The 21,686-nt window shown below is 51.0% G+C and overlaps 1 protein-coding gene across 1 annotated transcript in view; it reads left to right on the top strand.

Annotated features, from left to right (window-relative positions):
- cbl (Cbl proto-oncogene, E3 ubiquitin protein ligase) overlaps positions 1-21,686 on the top strand; it is a 294,821-nt gene that overhangs the window by 122,392 nt on the left and 150,743 nt on the right. Inside the window, exon 4 of the mRNA XM_072486364.1 lies at positions 12,811-12,967. Within this exon, the coding sequence (XP_072342465.1) occupies positions 12,811-12,967 (157 nt within the window). The remainder of the gene's footprint in view (positions 1-12,810; positions 12,968-21,686) is intronic.

Here is a 21,686-nt window from a genome sequence, read left to right as displayed (position 1 = left end):
GCTCTCCCCCAGGATTATGAAGATCTGTTTGGTATTTTAACTTTTGAGGTTATTTTTGATTTCACTATTTTGTAACAACTAAGCCCATTTGACAAAAGAAATCCCATGAATGTGAGGTAAAAAGCCCTAAATTTCCTGTACTAACTGCGCGGAATTGAGACCTCATTAAGTGGTCGAGTATAGTGGACTGATAAATATGTTCCTGCAAGCTTTGGGGGAGCTTCAGATTAACAGTAGTCACAAAGGTAAATCTAGAGATTACCCTATAACTAGAGTCAGTCAGACTCCAAATTATAATAATAATATAATTGCTTATTGTCACAAGTAGGCTTCAAAGAAGTTACTGTGAAAAGCCCTTAGTCGCCACATTCCGGCGCCTGTTCGGGGAGGTCGGTATGGGAATTGAACCTGCGCTGCTGGCCTTGCTCTGCATTACAAGCCAGCTGTTTAGCTCACTTGTGCTAAACCAGAACTTGTGTGAATAGTTCCAAAGGCAGTCATCCAACTAAAAGAAAGTTGTTGATAGAATGGTGAACAGACCTTTGGTCTGACAGCACCTCAACAGATGCTGTCAGACCTGCTGAGATTGTCCAGTATTTCCTGTTTTTGATTCAAATTCCAGCATCTGCAGTCATTTGCTTTTATTAAGAAGATTTTTTTGGTATTGGCTGTAATGAAAAGCTAAGAAAATTTAAGCTTAAGAACTAGAAGCAGGAGTCGGCAGCTCAGGCCCTTGAGCCTGCTTCGCCATTCAATACGATCATGGCTGATCTCATCTTGGCCTTAATTCCACTTTCTTGCCCGTTCACCACAACCCTTCAACCCATTATTAATTAAAAATCTGTCCATCTTCTCAAATTTAAACATTATCCTGGCATCCATCGCACTCTGGGGGAGTGAATTCTACAGATTCACATATGTAGATACATAGAAGATAGGAACAGGAGGAGGCCTTTTGGCCCTTCGAGCCTGCTCCGCCAGTCATCACAATCAACATGCTTTCTCCCCATAGCCTTTGATCCCATTCTCCCCAAGTGCTATATCTAGCCACCTCTTGAATATATTCAATGGTTTAGCATCAACTAGTTGAGAGAAGTAATTTCTCCTCACCTCGGTTTTAAATCTGCCATCCCTTATCTTAAAACTCTCATTCTGGATTGCCCCACAAGAAGAAGCATCTGCTCTACGTCTACTTTGTTAATAATACCTTTTATCATCCTATCTACCTCCATTAGATCTCCTCTCATTCTTCTGAACTTGAGAGAGTATAGACCTAAACTGCTCAATCTCTCTTTGTATGACAAACCCCTCATTTCTGGAATCTATCTAGTGAACCTCCTCCCAACTGCCTATATTGCAAATACATCCCTCCTCAAATAAGGGGAGCACAACTGTACACTACTCCAGGTGTAGTCTCACTAATGCCTTGCAAACATTTGCAGAAACACATCCCTACTTTTATACTCTATCCCTTTGGCTATAACGGCCAAAATTCCATTTACCTTTCTTATTACCTGCTGTACCTGCAAACTAGTTTTCTGCAATTCATGCACGAAGACACCAACATATGTCTGCACCGAAACACTCTGGAAGTTTATCTCCATTTAGATCATACGTTACCTTTCGGTTTTTCTGACCAAAATGGATAACCTCACACTTATCCACATTAAACTGCATCTGCCAAATTTTGGCCCACTCATCTAACCTGTCTATATCCATTTATTAATGTTTTTTCCCCTCATTGCAACTTACTATACCACCTATTTTAGTGTCGCCTGCAAATTTGGCTGTAGTACCTTGCACCCAAGTCATTAATATGGATTGTAATTGGTTGGGGCCTGAGGACTGACCCTGTGGCACCCCACTGGTTATATCCTGTCAACCAGAAAAATTTCATAGAATTTACAGTGCAGCCCATCGAGTCCGCACCGGCTCGTGGAAAGAGCACCCTACCCAAGGTCCACACCTCCCCCCTAGCCCCATAACCCAGCAACACCATCCAACACTAAGGGCAATTTTGGACACTGGGCAATTTAACATGGCCAATCCACCTAACCTGCACATCTTTGGACTGTGGGAGGAAACCGCCCACAGGAAACCCACGCATACATGGGGAGGAAGTGCAAACTCCATACAGACGAACAGGAATTGAACCCGGGTCCCTGGAGCTGTGAGGCAGTAGTGCTAACCAATGTGCCACCGTGCTGACTCTGATCTCTTTTTACTCTGGAGTGACACTTAAGGATAACCTACATTTTTCAACGTTTATAATGGTAGTTGTCAGAGTTAATCCAATAAAGTTATTCATTGTGGAAAAGTGCACTAAAAGATTTTTTTTTAAGTTGGAAGAAATGAGGAAGAATGCAACTTTTGGTTACCAGTGAAGACCATTGAAGGGACAGGGTAAATGGGTTCAAGAAACAAATTATTTTGGGAGCAAATGATTGAGTGATGCAGTGAGAATTTTGCAGCGTTAAAGCAAGTCAAAAATGGATGGGCCTGTTGGGTCTGAGGGCCCTTTCTTTAACCGTTCTTGTGTACTTGCAGCAAATTCAGAATTCTTCAATTGATCAGGGATATTGATATTTAAAAAAAAAAAATTCCAATGAAGGGGAAATTTAGTGTGGCCAATCCACATGTGGGGAGGAGCCCCACGCAGACATGGGGCGAATGTGCAAACTCCACATGGACTGTGACCCGAGGCCGTGATTGAATCTGGATCCTCGATGCCGTGAGGCAGCAGTGGCCACTGCCGCCATCGGAATATTGATATTCTGATATGCAAAAGGTTAAAATAAGGAGCATGTACTGGAACTGTCCATACAGTTTTATGTATGTTTTAAGGAGACATTAGAGCTTTAGTTTAAGTCAGACTGACCATAGTTATTTAAGATTAATTGTTATTATTGCATGGGCTCTTTAGGCTGTCAGACTGGAGGCAATGTTAGAGTATCCATTTTGTGAAGTTGATAACTACAATCATACAAATAATCCAGTGCAGTAGGGATGTGTGGTCAATGAAAATAACTATTTTAGATATGTGTTCAACAGTAATTATCATTATTATTGTCTTAATTATATATATTATAGTCAAAAATAAAAGCATATTAATGCGGATGCTGGAATCTGAAACCAAAGAGAAAATGCTGGAAAATCTCAGCAGGTCTGACAGCATCTGTCGGGAGAGAAAAGAGCTAATGTTTTGAATCCAGATGACCTTTTGTCAAAGCTATGTTATCGGCATATCTGCTCATAATCTAAAAGTAGAGCACTAGAATCCGTGACAGCACATTCCAGTGTTACATTGTCAGTACCTAAATAATCACGTTGCTTTAAGCCATATAAAACAAAGGGTAGGATCCGAGACCTGTCTTCTGTTCGACATTTATCTTCAACCAATATCAGTGAAATAGCCTATCTGGTCATTATCACATTGCTGTTGTGGGAACTTGCTGTGTGCAAATTGGTTGGTTGTGATGTTTCCTACATTATAACAGTGACTACGATTAGATAGTACTTCATTGGCTGGAAAGTGCTTTGGAACACCTTCAGATCTTGAAGATCATTACTTAAAGGCAATTAAATTTTTTTTTAATAGAAATGATCAAAATGACCCAATAATACGCCGCAGAAAGTATGTCATGATATTGGGGCACGTGATGACATGTATAATATTAGAAGTTTGTTTGTATATGTACCTAATTTAGTTTCGATTGCAAGGCCTCTTCACCTGCACTGCATTGAAAGAGTGTTATTAAGGTTGATACTTGGAGCTGGAGTACTTTTCTGTATAGCTGAATTTTCTGACTTGGAATCTTGTATGCCACTTTTACTTTCCTGCTTAATGTCAGGAGATCCAAATTGAACAGAACATTTAAGGACCTATTTTGCTGTGTACAGGATCACAGTATCATCTTGTCATCGGCAAATGCAGTTTCTAATCTGAACAATAGATTTACTGGTCTGTCCTTAACTTTGCTGTAACTGCAGTGCCGTTTACAATTCCTTCATTTGGGTATATCATGCCAGTCCAGTTGTTGCAGGAATGTTTGTTTGGTTTAAGATTTTCCCCTCCCTGATGTCAGCAGCAATGTCATATGACTATTTTATGTGCAGCATATTGTGCTGCCTATATATGGAATTTAACTTGGGTTAAGGAATGTGATCAGATTATAATGTGCTGCTATCAACACAATTGATTAGCATTTATAATTTTGTTTGATTGGCCAGGGTCAGAGATGTCCAAAAACTCGATCACCGTTGATGCTTGGTAAAATTTGGAACTCCTCGCATTCATACATAGACAGACAAAAAAATGTGGGTCTGAATCTGCCCTAGAATAACTAAATGCTTGTGAACAGTGTTAATAGAGGGAGCTTGATGCCCAGATGCAGTTTTCTGAAAACTGAACTGGAAAAATGAAAATATAAAACAAAATCAATCTGATAAGAAATGCGATCAGCCAGAGGATTGCATTGTCTGAAATTGAATATCCAGTCTTGTGTAGCTTGGGTTGACAACAGGATAGTCATATTAAAGCACTAAGCGATTCTCTTGCTCCAGCTGGGAATGCTATCTTCATTGGATCAAAAGACATAGGAGCAGAAGTAGGCCATTTGGCCCATCGAGTATTCCACTATTCAATGGGATCATGACTCGTTTGATATAATCCTTAACTCTACTTTCTCGCCTTATCTGCATAACCCTTGATTCCCTTGTTGATTACAAATCTGTTTATCACAACAGAGTTAACGGCCCATCCTCTATAGCTCTCTGCGGTAAAGAATTACACAGATTCACTAGCCTCAGAGAAGAAATCCATCTTCATCTCTGTCTTTAATGGGCGACTCCTTACTCTGAGATTATGCGCTGTGGCCCTGGACCCTCCCACAAGGGGAAACAAACTCTCAGCATCTAATCTGTCAAGGCCCTAAGAATCCTATATGTCTCACTGAAGCCACCTCTTATTATTCTAAATTCCAATGAGTACAGAACCAACCTACTCAACCTCTCCTCATAAGAAAATTAGCTTGCAGGTTTGTCACTAATTGAATGGAAAGAACCTTGGATACAAGTGATCGGCCCATCTGTAGCTCCCCCTTCTCTGATCAATGAACTTCATTATATTGCTGAAAAAAGAGACATGTCAAAACTTTGTCTTGCACACATCAGGACACTCCGTAAGAATATCAGTCTAAGGAGAAACACCATTTTATACTGAATGAGAAAAGCATGTTGAATGGCTGGCAAGTGGACTCTTGATTGGTAGAGACATTACCATGGAGAATGCACCAGTTGATAGTGACTGACAGTTAACTGCCAAGCATTATTTGAAATTTAAACCAGACAACTTGACCCTGACTGGTCAAGGAATTGCACTGAGGAATGAGTCAGCAAATGGCAGTCACTTATTTTGTTTAGTTGAAACGAGCACAAAAATGTCTGCAAAGAACAGGGCCCTGTCTATTAATATATGTAGATTCCAATACACACATGCACCATCCTGTGAGCCCAACTGACAATCTTAAATTTGTTGTCAGTGTAATTCTTAGCACAGTGAACTTTATTATAGATTTTTCAAAAACTTTAACTGTAAGAGTAATTTTGATATTTTCCCTAATCTTTTTTCCCCCGATGTTCATGTTGTTAACCCTGGTTTGCTTTGTTATCCAGCCTAGTTCAGTTTTGCATCTTTCCTTAGATAACGTATGCAGTAGGTTAATGTATTGACTTTATCTGCTGCTGTGTTGTTTGCTGCTGCAGACTGAACTCATAATTGTTCTATGATAAGATCATTGAACAGCGGCAAATACTGTACGGATGTGAAGTATGTGTATAGATTGGGCATGGGTAGCCAAAATTTAAAAAGCACACCTGCCTCTGAAATTTTTTTAATAGAAAAATTGGCCGTCAGTTAGTCTGTGTCCTAGATGCAATGAGATTGACATCTGGTGCAGGCACTTATTTGAACTATTGAAACCTTAAATGATTGTGCTTTCTACTCCACTACTGGGGCTGTTGTTCTGAATTATCTTGTGCCATATGGTTTCATCGAGGCTGCTGTTTCTGCAAGTTGAAACACTCTTGCACAGCTCCCATCTTCAAACTGTAGACGTTGATATTACTTGTGTATAGAAGCGTAGACTATGGGAGCAGGAGGAGGTCAGCCGGACCTTCGAGAATGCTCCGCCATTCGTTATGACTGTGGCTGATCATCTAACTCGCTGGCCTAATCCCGCCTTTTCCCCCCATATCCTTTGATCCCCTTTGCTCCAAGTGCTATATCTGCCATCCCAGAAATCAGTCTGGTAACCTTTGCTGCACTCCTTCGAGAGCAAGGACATCCTTCCTCCGGTAAGGAGACCAAAACTGCACACAATATTCCAGTGTGGCCTCACCAAGGCCCTGTATAATTGCAGCAAGAGATCCCTGCTCCTGTACTCTAATCCTCTCGCAATGAAGGCCAGCATACCATTTGCCTTCTTACTGCCTGCTGCACCTGGATGCTTACCTTCAGGGACTGGTGTATGAGGATACCCAGGTCTGGTTGTACATTCCCCACTCCTAATTTATGGCCAGTCAAATAATAGTCTGCCTTCCTATTTTTGCTACCAAAGTGGATAACCTGCATTTATCCGCATTATCCTGCATTTGCCATTCATTTGCCCACTCACTCCACTTGTTCAAATCACACCGGAGGATCTTTGCATCCTCATCACAACTCACCCTCCCACCAACTTTGTCATCTACAAATATGAAGATATTTCATTTTGTTCCCTCCTCTAAATCATTAATATATAGCGAATAGCTGGAGTCCCAGCACCAATCCCTACGATACCCCACTAGTCACTGACTGCCATTTGGAAAAAGACCCGTTAATTCCTAATCTTGTTTCCTGTCTGCCAACCAGTTTTCTAATCCTCTCACTACGCTACCCCTAATGCCATGCGCTTTAAATTTACACACTCCTCTCCTCTGCGGGACTTTGTCAAAAGCCACCTGAAAGTCCAAATAAACCATATCCACTGACTCCCCCTCGTCAGCTCTACTGGCTGCATCCTCAAAGAATTCCAGTAGATTTGTGAAGCATGATTTCCCCTTCATAAATTCCCTGCATACCTGCCTGGCGTCTGAGCCTGCAGTGTGACCACCTCTCTATACTTGCTATCCACAACACAATCTGCCTCATGGATGCTCCATAGCGTCCTAGCTACAGCTCCTGCTCCGAGACCCGGGCTTCCAGGAGCTGCAGCTGAAGACACTCCCTGCGTACATGCTGGCCCTGACACTGGAAATGTTCTTGACTTCCCACATGGAGCAAGAGGAACAAACCACGACTTTGAGCTCTCCTAACAGGACTTACCCATCTAAATTAAACCGTTGGAAGATGCTTCATATTAAATTATATCCAAATCTCTAGGGCCCTTCTTTCCTGGCCCTCGTTACTACCAATCAGAGCCCTTACAAATTACAAACCAAGAAAAGTATTTTCAACTATAAGTGCTAAAAGTAGTAAAGACATACCAACCGTACCTGCTACTTGCCAAACAGCTCTCTCCCTTGTAGCCTCAAGTGCTGCAGCAGGACAAGACCGCTCACTGAAGATTTGAAAAGTTACACCCTTCCCACTCTGCACCAATTTCCACTCTGTTTCAAATTCCGGATACCCGCACTCAGGAAGCGTTCTCTCCCACTGCTCGTGCACAAAGCTTACTGGAAGTAGGTTCTGAAGCCTCTTTCTTTTAAAAAAAAAAACCTAAATAAATATATTGAGAGTAACCAATTATTTTTTTCTCACAATTTAGTGTGGCCAATCCACCTGCCCTGCACATCTTTTTGGGTTGTGGGGGTAGAACCCATGCAGACACTGGGAGAATGTGCAAGCTCCATACGGACAGTGGGCCGGGATCGAACCCGGGTCCTCCGTGCCATGAGACAGTGCTAGCCACTGTGCCACTGAGCTGCCCTGAAGCCTCTTTCTTAAATAGAGCTGAGATGACTCCGACGGTGCTGACCGAATAAACAATAATGTCAACTCGAGCTAGCGAATTGGTATAGATAAGGTTACTTTTTCCATTGCGTTACCGTTTTCCCATTTATTCTTCTACCCTCAACTGTCCGCCACCACTACCGCACTGGTTCTGTAAGTGCTGGTTGCCTCTGGTATTTTGTCCAATTGGCCATTCATTGTGTTAGCCTACACAATGAGTGCCAACCAGGCTTTTTGACAGCTACACAATGAGTGCCAACAGACTTTTTGAGTGCCAACAGACTTTTTGACTGTGGAGTACATCACAATTGGTCCTTGTCCACCTCCGGTCCACGCATTTCTAGCAGGAATCATTGGATATCATTCAGAATTGGAAACCAGTACCAATTTTTCCTCGTGTTGGGTGCTGAGGGTCGGCCTAGCATGTTACAATTGCTGTTCAATCTGCGATGAACTAACGCCGCAGTGCTTGGGAGTTGAACATGGCACTACTGTTTTGTATTTCTACTTAACCGTAAGGTTGGATGTGACCTATCCTATAAACTTCATTTAATCAATGTTTTCATTCACAGTATAAAAGTGATCCCCTACAGTGCAGACTTTGTTTGCACTGAGTGCTGAATTTGGTGCTTTTTGAGTGCGATAGTGAGAGTTTGGTGACCGAGGGAGTATAAGGCTTCATTTTTATCTAAAGTTTAGTCTTTCTTTTATTTAGTTAATTAACTTAAAAGTTGCTGTTTGGTTTAGAAGAAGGTGAATTTTCAATCAGCTTTAAACAGGCTTCTACTTCTGGGCACTTGCAGCTGGAGCTTGTTAATTAGTTAATTGGATTAGGTCAGTTTTTCAGAGGCTAGATTCACAGTATAAAAGTGATCCCCTACAGTGCAGACTTTGTTTGCACTGAGTGCTGAATTTGGTGCATTTGAGTGCTATAGTGAGAGTTTGGTGACCGAGGGAGTTAGGTGAGGAGGGAGGAAGGTGCTCCTTTCATTTTGTTTCCGACATTTCCGCAAAGTGCGAAGAGAGCCAGGAGTTTACAGGAAGTGTAGCTGACTGGGAGCAGAGTCGGAGGGCGGAGATCTAGTTAGTCCACACAGCAGCTATATTCTGTAAGGTAAGAGGGGATGGAGGCTAGGCCAGTTACATGCTCCTCCTGTAGGATGTGGGTGGTGAGGGATACCACCGGTGTCCCCACTGACTATACCTGCGGGAAGTGCACCCAACTTCAGCTCCTCAAAGACCGTGTTAGGGAACTGGAGCTGAAGCTGGATGAACTTCGGATCATCCGGGAGGCAGAGGGGGTGATTGAGAAGAGTTACAGGGAGGTAACCACACCCAAGGTACAGGACAAGAATAGCTGGGTTATAGTCAGGGGGAAAAAAACAAACAGGCAGACAGTGCAGGGATCCCTCGTGGCCGTTCCCCTTCAAAACAAGTATACCGTTTTGGATGCTGTTGGGGGGGATGACCTACTAGGGGAAGGCCCTAGCGGCCAGGTCTCTGGCACTGAGTCTGGCTCTGGGGCTCAGAAGGGAAGGGGGGAGAATAGAAAAGCAATAGTTGTAGGAGATTCAATGGTTAGGGGAATAGATAGCAGATTCTGTGGTCGCGAGCGAGACTCCCGGAAGGTATGTTGCCTCCCGGGTGCCAGGGCCAGGGATGTCTCGGATCGTGTCTTCAGGATCCTTAAGGGGGAGGGGGAGCAGCCAGAAGCCGTGGTGCACATTGGTACCAACGACATAGGTAGGAAAAGGGGTGTGGAGGTAATAAACAAGTTTAGGGAGTTAGGCTGGAAGTTGAAAACCAGGACAGACAGAGTTGTCATCTCTGGTTTGTTTCCGGTGCCACGTGATAGCGAGGCTAGGAATAGGGAGAGAGTGCAGTTGAACACGTGGCTGCAGGAATGGTGTAGGAGGGAGGGCTTTAGGTATTTGGATAATTGGAGCGCATTCTGGGGAAGGTGGGACCTGTACAAGCAGGACGGGTTGCATCTGAACCAGAGGGGCACCAATATCCTGGGAGGGAGGTTTGCTAGTACTCTTCGGGAGGGTTTAAACTAATTTGGCAGGGGAATAGTGGGAAATTTGGCCAGTTGGATAACGAACTGGCTAACCGATAGAAGTCAGAGAGTGGTGGTGGATGGCAAATATTCAGCCTGGATCCCAGTTACCAGTGGTGTACCGCAGGGATCAGTTCTGGGTCCTCTGCTGTTTGTGATTTTCATTAATGACTTGGATGAGGGAGTTGAAGGGTGGGTCAGTAAATTTGCAGACGATACGAAGATTGGTGGAGTTGTGGATAGTAAGGAGGGCTGTTGTCGGCTGCAAAGAGACATAGATAGGATGCAGAGCTGGGCTGAGAAGTGGCAGATGGAGTTTAACCCTGAAAAGTGTGAGGTTGTCCATTTTGGAAGGACAAATATGAATGCGGAATACAGGGTTAACGGTAGAGTTCTTGGCATTGTGGAGGAGCAGAGAGACCTTGGGGTCTATGTTCATACATCTTTGAAAGTTGCCACTCAAATGGATAGAGCTGTGAAGAAGGCCTATGGTGTGCTCGCGTTCATTAACAGAGGTATTGAATTTAAGAGCCGTGAGGTGATGATGCAGCTGTACAAAACTTTGGTAATTAAGGCCACATTTGGAGTACTGTGTACAGTTCTGGTCGCCTCATTTTAGGAAGGATGTGGAAGCTCTGGAAAAGGTGCAAAGAAGATTTACCAGGATGTTGCCTGGAATGGAGAGTAGGTCTTACGAGGAAAGGTTGAGGGTGCTAGGCCTTTTCTCATTAGAGCGGAGAAGGATGAGGGGCGACTTGATAGAGGTTTATAAGATGATCAGGGGAATAGATAGAGTAGACAGTGAGAGACTTTTTCCCCAGGTGGAACACACCATTACAAGGGGACATAAATTTAAGGTGAAAGGTGGAAGATATAGGAGGGATATCAGAGGTAGGTTCTTTACCCAGAGAGTAGTGGGGGCATGGAATGCACTGCCTGTGGAAGTAGTTGAGTCGGAAACATTAGGGACCTTCAAGCTGCTGTTGGATAGGTACATGGATTACGGGAAAATGATAGTGTAGATTTATTTGTTCTTGAGGGCAGCACGGTATCATTGTGGATAGCACAATTGCTTCACAGATCCATGGTCCCAGGTTCGATTCCGGCTTGGGTCATTGTCTGTGCGGAGTCTGCACGTCCTGCCCGTGTCTGCGTGGGTTTCCTCCGGGTGCTCCGGTTTCCTCCCACAGTCCAAAGATGTGCGGGTTAGGTGAATTGGCCAATGATAAATTGCCCTTAATGTCCAAATTGCCCTTGGTGTTGGGTGGAGGTGTTGAGTTTGGGTAGGGTGCTCTTTCCAAGAGCTGGTGCAGACTCAAAAGGGCCGAATGGCCTCCTTCTGCACTGTAAATTCAATGATAATCTATGATTAATCTAGGACAAAGGTTCGGCACAACATCGTGGGCCGAAGGGCCTATTCTGTGCTGTATTTTCTATGTTCTATGTTCTATGTTCTGGAGCTCCATTACATTCTGCAGCAAGTTAGCAGAATATGGGGTCATTGTAGGTGGTCAATAATTTCCTTGCACAGCAAGTCATCACTTTCCATCATTTACAAAGAATAGCAATACAGATCATATATTTCCTCAAAGGAAGGAGGGAAGGGAAATCTAAAAATGTAACTTGATGATGCTCAGACGTGCTTGTGAAGAGTGCTTTATTTTATTGAATTAGGAACTGAGGGCAATTTGTACATTGTGGAACAAGTTGTGTGGAGAACATTTGCTACCACAAGTTTCTTCCCTTTCCCATCTTTTTTCAGTTTCCTCATTGTTTTTATAGTTGTTAGTGGCAGTGCACGCTAAGGCATAATTTTGTGGATCAATAATGCCAATGGTCCTCCAAGTATACGGTCATTTATACTGTGCAGATTGACAGTAGGAGAACTGAATGTCCACTGTTCAAAATAACAAACACCATTTTATAGCTTTCCACAAAACAGCAAAATGGAGTGACTGGTGTTGGGAGACAGCCAATCAAGACCCCTGCCAACATGTATCTTGCAAATCACGACCTACTTAGACGATAAGACATCGGGTCTACTCTGCCATTCAATCATGGCTGATATGTTCCTCATCTCCATTCTCCCCATAACCCCTGATCCCCATTGTAATCAAGAACACCAGATTTGTGCTTGAGGTGCAGTTACCTATGGGGCTACAGACCAAGAGCTGGAATGTGGAATGAGACAAGATAGTTATTTCTTGGAACATAACATAAGAACTCTGGGTTGGTAGTTTAGCCCCTTGAGCCTGATCCATGTTCAATGCGATCATGGCTGATCTCATCATGGCCTCAACTCCACCGTCCTGCCTGTTTTCGGTAACCTTCAACCCGTTACTAATTTAAAAATCTGTCTAACTCCTCAAATTTACCCACTCTCCCAGCATCCACTGCACTCTGGGGTAGCAATATCCAAAGATTCATGACCCTTTGGGAGAAGTAGTTCCTCAAATAAGGGGACCAAAACTGTGCACAATACTCCAGGTGTGGTCTCACCAATGCCTTGTATAGTTGCAACAGCACCTCTTACATTTATACTCTATGCCTTTAGCTATAAGTGCCAACGTTCCATTCGCTTTCCTTATTACCTGCATGCTAGTTTTCTGTGACTCACGCACGAGGTCACCTGGATCTCTCTGCACCTCCCTCTACTTGTGGTAGACCAGAGGCATTATGTTAGGATGAAACCTGTTCCAATCTGTACTATTTCATTTTGTAATTTGTATGATAACTAATCTGTTTCTTCTCCCTGTGCCAGGACAATCGTTCACTGGAAAGTTTTTCGACAAGCCTTACATGATGTTCATCCAATCACCTCTGGTCTGGAGGCCATGGCTTTGAAATCTACTATTGATCTGACATGTAATGACTTCATCTCCGTCTTTGAATTCGATATTTTTACTCGACTTTTTCAGGTAAATATATTAATATGTGATTAGTATGAGAGTACTACTCATCTAGTGAGCTAGTGGATAAAGGCACCGTACAATGTCTCAAAATAATTTTGATCAAAAATACCAGGTTAATTATCAAGGCATCAATTCTAATGCTGCATTTAACCCCGCCACCTTTGGCCTAGTGAGTACGAATGTCTGCCCTGAATGCTACCAGGTGACCGTTGTGAAAAATATGTTGGTATCTGTTGAGGCCAGGATCTGAGGGGTGATGCTCTCATAGTAGGTGGCTTGTCGCCGCTTGCTTTTTGAGTTTAGACATGAAGAGTATGCTACTTGCATAAGGTATCTGTGGAACTGTACCTCAGCTTGAGTTGGTATGTGCCAAGGCATGGGGTTGGGAGAGTGCAGTTATTGTGAGAGCTGTGGCCGGGAAATAGAGAATATACAAACTGGTATCATTAATTAGGTAAAATTAATGATTTATTCAATGTTGAAATGTGGGAGTTGAGTAAGCAGAAAGGTCCAAAAGTTGATTACTTCCGTAAATGATAAACCATGTTTACACAAATAAAGAATCAAGATATGAAACGTGAAATGCTTTTCCTATTTTTTATAATCCCCCTCTCAAATTAATGGGCAATTTAGCGTGGCCAATCCACCTAACCAGCACATCTTTGGGTTGTGTGGGGGTGAGACCCACGCAGACACTGGGAGAATGTGCAAACTCCACACGGACAGTGACCCGGGGTCGGGACCCGACACCGTGAGGCAGCAGTGCTAACCACTGTGCCACTGTGGTGCCTATGCAATGGTTTTCCTTAAGGGCATTTGTTTCAATTTATCTCTGGTTTGAAATAGAACAAAAAACGAAGAAAAGTACAGCACAGGACTAGGCCCTTTGGCCCTCCAAGCCTGTACCGATTAGATGCAGATAATTTCCTCAGCAGGTTGTTGTACAATCTAGTGAAAGCTAAAATAAAGTCAGTATATGCTTCCAATTATGGTTAGATTTTGTACATCTGCAGGCCATGGAGATTTTTGTTAATGAATTGCAAATATTTTTTCTGTTATAATCTTAAGGGTTGTGTGTGTCTAATTTCATTAACTGATGGTGTTCAGATAATTGCTCACACTGACTGCCGGCACAAAAATAACTCCAATCTCAAAAAAAAATTATGTTGCGAGAAGCAGCAGATAATAGAAATTCACAGATACTTTGTGCAATGTTGTTAGTGTAAAAAAAGATTTGCAAGGCTGATACTAGAATTGACGGGTGCAAGAAAGACAAAAAAAACTGGAAGGTTTTTGCTGTAGAAAAGAAAAGACTGAGGTTGACCTGATGGAGTTGCTTAAATTATGTAGAGGTATGATGAGGTAAATCTAGAGAAGATGTTCACCTTTGTGGCAAGTCCAAAATGAAACACCATAAATATAAGATAGTCGCTAATTAATCCAATATGAAAACTCTTTTTTTTTTTTTTTTACCCAGATGGTGGCAAGAATTTGGAACTCAAGAATTGGTTGGGATGTATAGTGTAGATGTTATGGAGAAGCAAGATAAGCGCGAGAGAAAGATAGGAATAGAAAGATAAACCGATGGGGTGAGATGAAATAAGATGGAAGGAGGCTCATGTGGAACATGGAACAGTTGGTTTGAGCTGACGATTGTACGGTTATGAAGTTCTATCAAACCCAGTTTAAGTCGGTGAGAGCCCTGGCTGAGGAGTGGAGGAGAGGGTGTTGGGAGTGAGTGGGGAGCTCCCAGCAAACCCCTCAAATCCCACATCATCCCAATTTGGCGCATAGTGGATTGGACATGCTAAATTGCCCCTTGGTGCCCAAAAGGTTAGTTGGGATTATGGAGATAGGACGGAGGCGTGGGCTTGGGGTGCTTTTTCCAAGGGCTGGTGCAGAGGCGATGAGCCGAATGGTCTCCTTCCGCACTGTAATCTATATACATTGACTAGTACAACAGGCATCCCCTCCAGCACCCCACTCTATCACATCTCTTCCCCACCCCCAGGTCCTGCACTTCCTTGGCCCCCACAAATCATTCTTTTGTTCAACAAAATGGCCATCCCCGCAACTTGGGAGTCAAACCTTGAGTGAAATACTTGTCCCATCATCCCTTCCTCAGCCTAACCTGGTCCCTCACCCGGAGGTGGGTCTCCTGTAAAAAGATCACCTCCGCCTTCAAACAAAGGTGTGCAAAAAACCTCTGTCCCTTGTATCTCAAGGCACTTCTCCACACGGTCGATTGATCCTCACAGGTGCTATTACTCCCTCACTGGTCTTCGACCAGTCACCGTGCATCTCTTCCTTTGAGGGTAAAATGCGTCTTTGATGAAGGCCATCAACTGTTTCATCTGGGCCTTTCCCACCGGTCTCGAACCCCCCCCCCCCCCCCCCGCACCCCCGCACCCCCGGCCACAGGTTTCCTCCAATTACTTAGCCAGGTCTTTAACTGTATTTGCCGGGTCTGGTAGCCAATAGACATGCCAATCTTTGGGAGAATCTCTCCCGCTAAACCTGCATCACTTTCCTGCCCGAGCTACCATACTAACGGGTCTAAAGGGGCTAGTTTAGCACAGTGGGCTACGTATATGGCTTTTAATGCCGAACAATGGCAGCAGCGCGGGTTCAATTCCCGTACCGGCCTCAGGAGCAGGTGCAGGAATGTAGTGTGCAGGAATGTGGCGACTAGGGGCTTTTCACAGTAACTTCATTGAAGCTTACTTGTGACAATAAGCTAGCCACCGGATATCTTGCATACCGTTTGTCCCTTTTTTGTATCTTGGTGTACTTTGTTGTACCGTTGTACACTGTTGTGCCTTTTTGTACCTATTGTACCCATTGTATGGTTTATGATTGGTTATGGTCCATCCGGTATACACTCATAACAATTTTTCTAATTGTGTGTAAGGTGGTTGTGACGAGGGTTGTGGGGGAGGAATATAATAATCTTTATTAGTGTCACAAGTAGGCTTACATTAATGCTGCAATGAAGTTACTGCAAAAAGCCCCAAGTCCACAAATTCTGGCGCCTGTTTGGGTACACTGAGGGACTAACCACGTCTTTCGTGACCTGTGGATGAAAATCGAGCACCTGGAGGAAACCCCCGCAGACACGGGGAGAACGTGAAGGCTCGCACAGACAGTGACGCAAGCCGGGAATCGAACCTGGGACCCTGGCGCTGTGAAGCAACAGTGCTAACCACAATGTGGGAATTGTGATCTCTGACCTCACGTCACACTATTTTAGATGTCAGGTTAAGGTCGGGGCCGGCACAGAGACCAAGGTGGAGGTGGGATTCGCCGCTTAAAAACTATGTTGAACTCAATCAAAACGGGCAGGTCTCGGCAATCATGTTCAGGAAGGCACTGACGGCGGCAGTATGGGGGGGGGGAATTATTTAGATTAAGGCCCACCGAGATGGGATTGTGGGATTGAGAGGGAGAGAGGCAGAAATTGGCGGAAGGTATTGTAGATGTGGATCTGTTGACCAGAGGAAGGCGGTGGGTCAGCTACACTGTCTACGGGGGAAGAGAGAGTGAGGGTGGGGGGTGGGGGGGGAGGAGGGGGGGCAGAGAGAGAGAGAGAGAGAGGGGGGGGGCAGAGAGAGAGAGAGAGAGAGAGGGGGGGCAGAGAGAGAGAGAGAGGGAGGGGGGGGCAGAGAGAGAGGGAGGGGGGGGCAGAGAGAGAGGGAGGGGGGGGCAGAGAGAGAGGGAGGGGGGGCAGAGAGAGGGGGAGGGGGGGGCAGAGAGAGAGAGGGAGGGGCGTCAGAGAGAGAGGGAGGGGGGGTCAGAGAGAGAGAGAGGGAGGGGGGGGCAGAGAGAGGGAGAGGGGGGGGCAGAGAGAGGGAGAGGGGGGGGCAGAGAGAGGGAGAGGGGGGGCAGAGAGAGGGAGAGGGGGGGCAGAGAGAGGGAGGGGGGGCAGAGAGAGGGAGAGGGGGGGCAGAGAGAGGGAGAGGGGGGGCAGAGAGAGGGAGAGTGGGGGCAGAGAGAGGGAGAGTGGGGGCAGAGAGAGGGAGAGTGGGGGCAGAGAGAGAGGGAGAGGGGGGGCAGAGAGAGGGAGAGAGGGGGGGGCAGAGAGAGGGAGAGGGGGGGCAGAGAGAGGGAGAGGGGGGGCAGAGAGAGGGAGAGGGGGGGCAGAGAGAGGGAGAGGGGGGGCAGAGAGAGGGAGAGGGGGGGCAGAGAGAGGGAGAGGGGGGGCAGAGAGAGGGAGAGGGGGGGCAGAGAGAGGGAGAGGGGGGGCAGAGAGAGGGAGAGGGGGGGCAGAGAGAGGGAGAGGGGGGGCAGAGAGAGGGAGAGGGGGGGCAGAGAGAGGGAGAGGGGGGGCAGAGAGAGGGAGAGGGGGGGCAGAGAGAGGGAGAGGGGGGGCAGAGAGAGGGAGAGGGGGGGCAGAGAGAGGGAGGGGGGGCAGAGAGAGGGAGAGGGGGGCAGAGAGAGGGAGGGGGGGGAGGGGGTGAGAGGGGGGCAGAGGGAGAGGGGGGGGCAGAGAGGGAGGGGGGGGAGGGGGTGAGAGGGGGGCAGAGGGAGAGGGGGGCAGAGGGAGAGGGGGGCAGGGAGGGGGAGAGGGGGGGGCAGAGAGGGGGAGAGGGGGGGCAGAGAGGGGGAGAGGGGGGCAGAGAGAGGGAGAGGGGGCAGAGAGGGAGAGGGGGGGCAGAGAGAGGGAGAGGGGGGGCAGAGAGAGGGAGAGGGGGGGCAGAGAGGGAGAGGGGGGGCAGAGAGGGAGAGGGGGGGCAGAGAGAGGGAGAGGGGGGGCAGAGAGAGGGAGAGGGGGGGCAGAGAGAGGGAGAGGGGGGGCAGAGAGAGGGAGGGGGGGGCAGAGAGAGGGAGAGGGGGGGCAGAGAGAGGGAGAGGGGGGGGAGGGGTGAGAGGGGGGCAGAGAGGGGGAGAGGGGGGGGCAGAGAGGGGGCGAGGGGGGGCAGAGAGGGGGCGAGAGGGGGGCAGAGGGAGGGCGAGAGGGGGGCAGAGGGAGAGGGGGGGCAGAGGGAGAGGGGGGCAGAGAGGGGGAGAGGGGGGGGCAGAGAGGGGGAGGGGGGGCAGAGAGGGGGAGAGGGGGGGGGGCAGAGAGGGAGAGAGGGGGGGGCAGAGAGGGAGAGAGGGGGGGGCAGAGAGGGAGAGAGGGGGGGGCAGAGAGGGGGGGGCAGAGGGAGAGAGGGGGGGCAGAGGGGGGGGGCAGAGGGGGGGGGCAGAGAGGGGGGGGGCAGAGAGGGGGGGGGCAGAGAGGGGGGGGCAGAGAGGGGGGGGGCAGAGAGGGGGGGGGCAGAGAGGGGGGGGGCAGAGAGGGGGGGGGCCAGAGAGGGGGGGGGCCAGAGAGGGGGGGGGCCAGAGAGGGGGGGGCCAGAGAGGGGGGGGCCGAGAGAGGGAGAGAGGGGGGGGCCGAGAGAGGGAGAGAGGGGGGGGCCGAGAGAGGGAGAGAGGGGGGGGCCGAGAGAGGGAGAGAGGGGGGGGCCGAGAGAGGGAGAGAGGGGGGGGCCGAGAGAGGGAGAGAGGGGGGGGCCGAGAGAGGGAGAGAGGGGGGGGCCGAGAGAGGGAGAGAGGGGGGGGCCGAGAGAGGGAGAGAGGGGGGGGCCGAGAGAGGGAGAGAGGGGGGGGCCGAGAGAGGGAGAGAGGGGGGGGCCGAGAGAGGGAGAGAGGGGGGGGCGGAGAGAGGGGGGGGGGGCAGAGAGAGAGGGAGGGGGGGGCAGAGAGAGAGGGAGGGGGGGGCAGAGAGAGAGGGAGGGGGGGGCAGAGAGAGGGGGAGGGGGGGGCAGAGAGAGAGAGGGAGGGGCGTCAGAGAGAGAGGGAGGGGGGGTCAGAGAGAGAGAGAGGGAGAGGGGGGGGCAGAGAGAGGGAGAGGGGGGGGCAGAGAGAGGGAGAGGGGGGGGCAGAGAGAGGGAGAGGGGGGGGCAGAGAGAGGGAGAGGGGGGGCAGAGAGAGGGAGAGGGGGGGCAGAGAGAGGGAGGGGGGCAGAGAGAGGGAGAGGGGGGGCAGAGAGAGGGAGAGTGGGGGCAGAGAGAGGGAGAGTGGGGGCAGAGAGAGGGAGAGTGGGGGCAGAGAGAGGGAGAGTGGGGGCAGAGAGAGGGAGAGTGGGGGCAGAGAGAGGGAGAGGGGGGGCAGAGAGAGGGAGAGGGGGGGCAGAGAGAGGGAGAGGGGGGGCAGAGAGAGGGAGAGGGGGGGCAGAGAGAGGGAGAGGGGGGCAGAGAGAGGGAGAGGGGGGGCAGAGAGAGGGAGAGGGGGGGCAGAGAGGGAGGGGGGGGAGGGGGTGAGAGGGGGGCAGAGGGAGAGGGGGGGCAGAGAGGGAGAGGGGGGGGGAGGGGGGTGAGAGGGGGGCAGAGGGAGAGGGGGGCAGAGGGAGAGGGGGGCAGGGAGGGGGAGAGGGGGGGGCAGAGAGGGGGAGAGGGGGGGCAGAGAGGGGGAGAGGGGGGCAGAGAGAGGGAGAGGGGGGCAGAGAGGGAGAGGGGGGGCAGAGAGGGAGGGGGGGGAGGGGGTGAGAGGGGGGCAGAGGGAGAGGGGGGGCAGAGAGGGTGAGAGGGGGGCAGAGGGAGAGGGGGGCAGAGGGAGAGGGGGGCAGGGAGGGGGAGAGGGGGGGGCAGAGAGGGGGAGAGGGGGGGCAGAGAGGGGGAGAGGGGGGCAGAGAGAGGGAGAGGGGGGCAGAGAGGGAGAGGGGGGGCAGAGAGAGGGAGAGGGGGGGCAGAGAGAGGGAGAGGGGGGCAGAGAGAGGGAGAGGGGGGGCAGAGAGAGGGAGAGGGGGGGCAGAGAGAGGGAGAGGGGGGGCAGAGAGAGGGAGAGGGGGGGCAGGGGGTGAGAGGGGGGCAGAGGGAGAGGGGGGGCAGAGGGGGAGAGGGGGGGGCAGAGAGGGGGCGAGAGGGGGGCAGAGGGAGGGCGAGAGGGGGGCAGAGGGAGAGGGGGGGCAGAGGGAGAGGGGGGCAGAGAGGGGGAGAGGGGGGGGCAGAGAGGGGGAGGGGGGGCAGAGAGGGGGAGAGGGGGGGGCAGAGAGGGAGAGAGGGGGGGGCAGCGAGGGAGAGAGGGGGGGGCAGAGAGGGAGAGAGGGGGGGGCAGAGAGGGGGGGGCAGAGAGGGAGAGGGGCAGAGAGGGGGGGGGCAGAGAGGGGGGGGGCAGAGAGGGGGGGGCCAGAGAGGGGGGGGCCAGAGAGGGGGGGGCCGAGAGAGGGGGGGGCCGAGAGAGGGGGGGGCCGAGAGAGGGAGAGAGGGGGGGCCGAGAGGAGAGGGGGGGGCCGAGAGAGGGAGAGAGGGGGGGGCCGAGAGAGGGAGAGAGGGGGGGGCCGAGAGAGGAGAGAGGGGGGGGCCGAGAGAGGGAGAGAGGGGGGGGCCGAGAGAGGGAGAGAGGGGGGGGCCGAGAGAGGGAGAGAGGGGGGGGCCGAGAGAGGGAGAGAGGGGGGGGCCGAGAGAGGGAGAGAGGGGGGGGCCGAGAGAGGGAGAGAGGGGGGGGCCGAGAGAGGGAGAGAGGGGGGGGCCGAGAGAGGGAGAGAGGGGGGGGCCGAGAGAGGGAGAGAGGGGGGGGCCGAGAGAGGGAGAGAGGGGGGGGCCGAGAGAGGGAGAGAGGGGGGGGCCGAGAGAGGGAGAGAGGGGGGGGCCGAGAGAGGGAGAGAGGGGGGGGGCCGAGAGAGGGAGAGAGGGGGGGGGCCGAGAGAGGGAGAGAGGGGGGGGGCCGAGAGAGGGAGAGAGGGGGGGGCCGAGAGAGGGAGAGAGGGGGGGGCCGAGAGAGGGAGAGAGGGGGGGGGCCGAGAGAGGGAGAGAGGGGGGGGCCGAGAGAGGGAGAGAGGGGGGGGCCGAGAGAGGGAGAGAGGGGGGGGCCGAGAGAGGGAGAGAGGGGGGGGCCGAGAGAGGGAGAGAGGGGGGGGCCGAGAGAGGGAGAGAGGGGGGGCCGAGAGAGGGAGAGAGGGGGGGGCCGAGAGAGGGAGAGAGGGGGGGGCCGAGAGAGGGAGAGAGGGGGGGGCCGAGAGAGGGAGAGAGGGGGGGGCCGAGAGAGGGAGAGAGGGGGGGGCCGAGAGAGGGAGAGAGGGGGGGGCCGAGAGAGGGAGAGAGGGGGGGGCCGAGAGAGGGAGAGAGGGGGGGGCCGAGAGAGGGAGAGAGGGGGGGGCCGAGAGAGGAGAGAGGGGGGGCCGAGAGAGGGAGAGAGGGGGGGGGCCGAGAGAGGGAGAGAGGGGGGGGGCCGAGAGAGGGAGAGAGGGGGGGGGCCGAGAGAGGGAGAGAGGGGGGGGCCGAGAGAGGGAGAGAGGGGGGGGCCGAGAGAGGGAGAGAGGGGGGGGCCGAGAGAGGGAGAGAGGGGGGGGGCCGAGAGAGGGAGAGAGGGGGGGGGCCGAGAGAGGGAGAGAGGGGGGGGCCGAGAGAGGGAGAGAGGGGGGGGCCGAGAGAGGGAGAGAGGGGGGGGCCGAGAGAGGGAGAGAGGGGGGGGGCCGAGAGAGGGAGAGAGGGGGGGGGCCGAGAGAGGGAGAGAGGGGGGGCCGAGAGAGGGAGAGAGGGGGGCCGAGAGAGGGGGAGGGGCGAGAGAGGGGGGGGGCCGAGAGAGGGAGAGAGGGGGGGGCCGAGAGAGGGGGAGAGGGGGGGCCGAGAGAGGGGGAGAGGGGGAGGGGCCGAGAGAGGGGGATGGGCCGAGAGAGGGGGAGGGGCCGAGAGAGGGGGAGGGGCCGAGAGAGGGGGAGGGGCCGAGAGAGGGGGAGGGGCCGAGAGAGGGGGAGGGGCCGAGAGAGGGGGGGGGGCAGAGAGAGGGAGAAATAAATGAAGTGTTT

Source organism: Scyliorhinus torazame, chromosome 21, assembly GCF_047496885.1.
Source record: "Scyliorhinus torazame isolate Kashiwa2021f chromosome 21, sScyTor2.1, whole genome shotgun sequence".
NCBI lineage: Eukaryota > Metazoa > Chordata > Chondrichthyes > Carcharhiniformes > Scyliorhinidae > Scyliorhinus > Scyliorhinus torazame.
The sequence above is the reverse complement of the archived record's forward strand: the minus strand, read 5'-3'. Positions and strand labels throughout refer to the sequence as shown.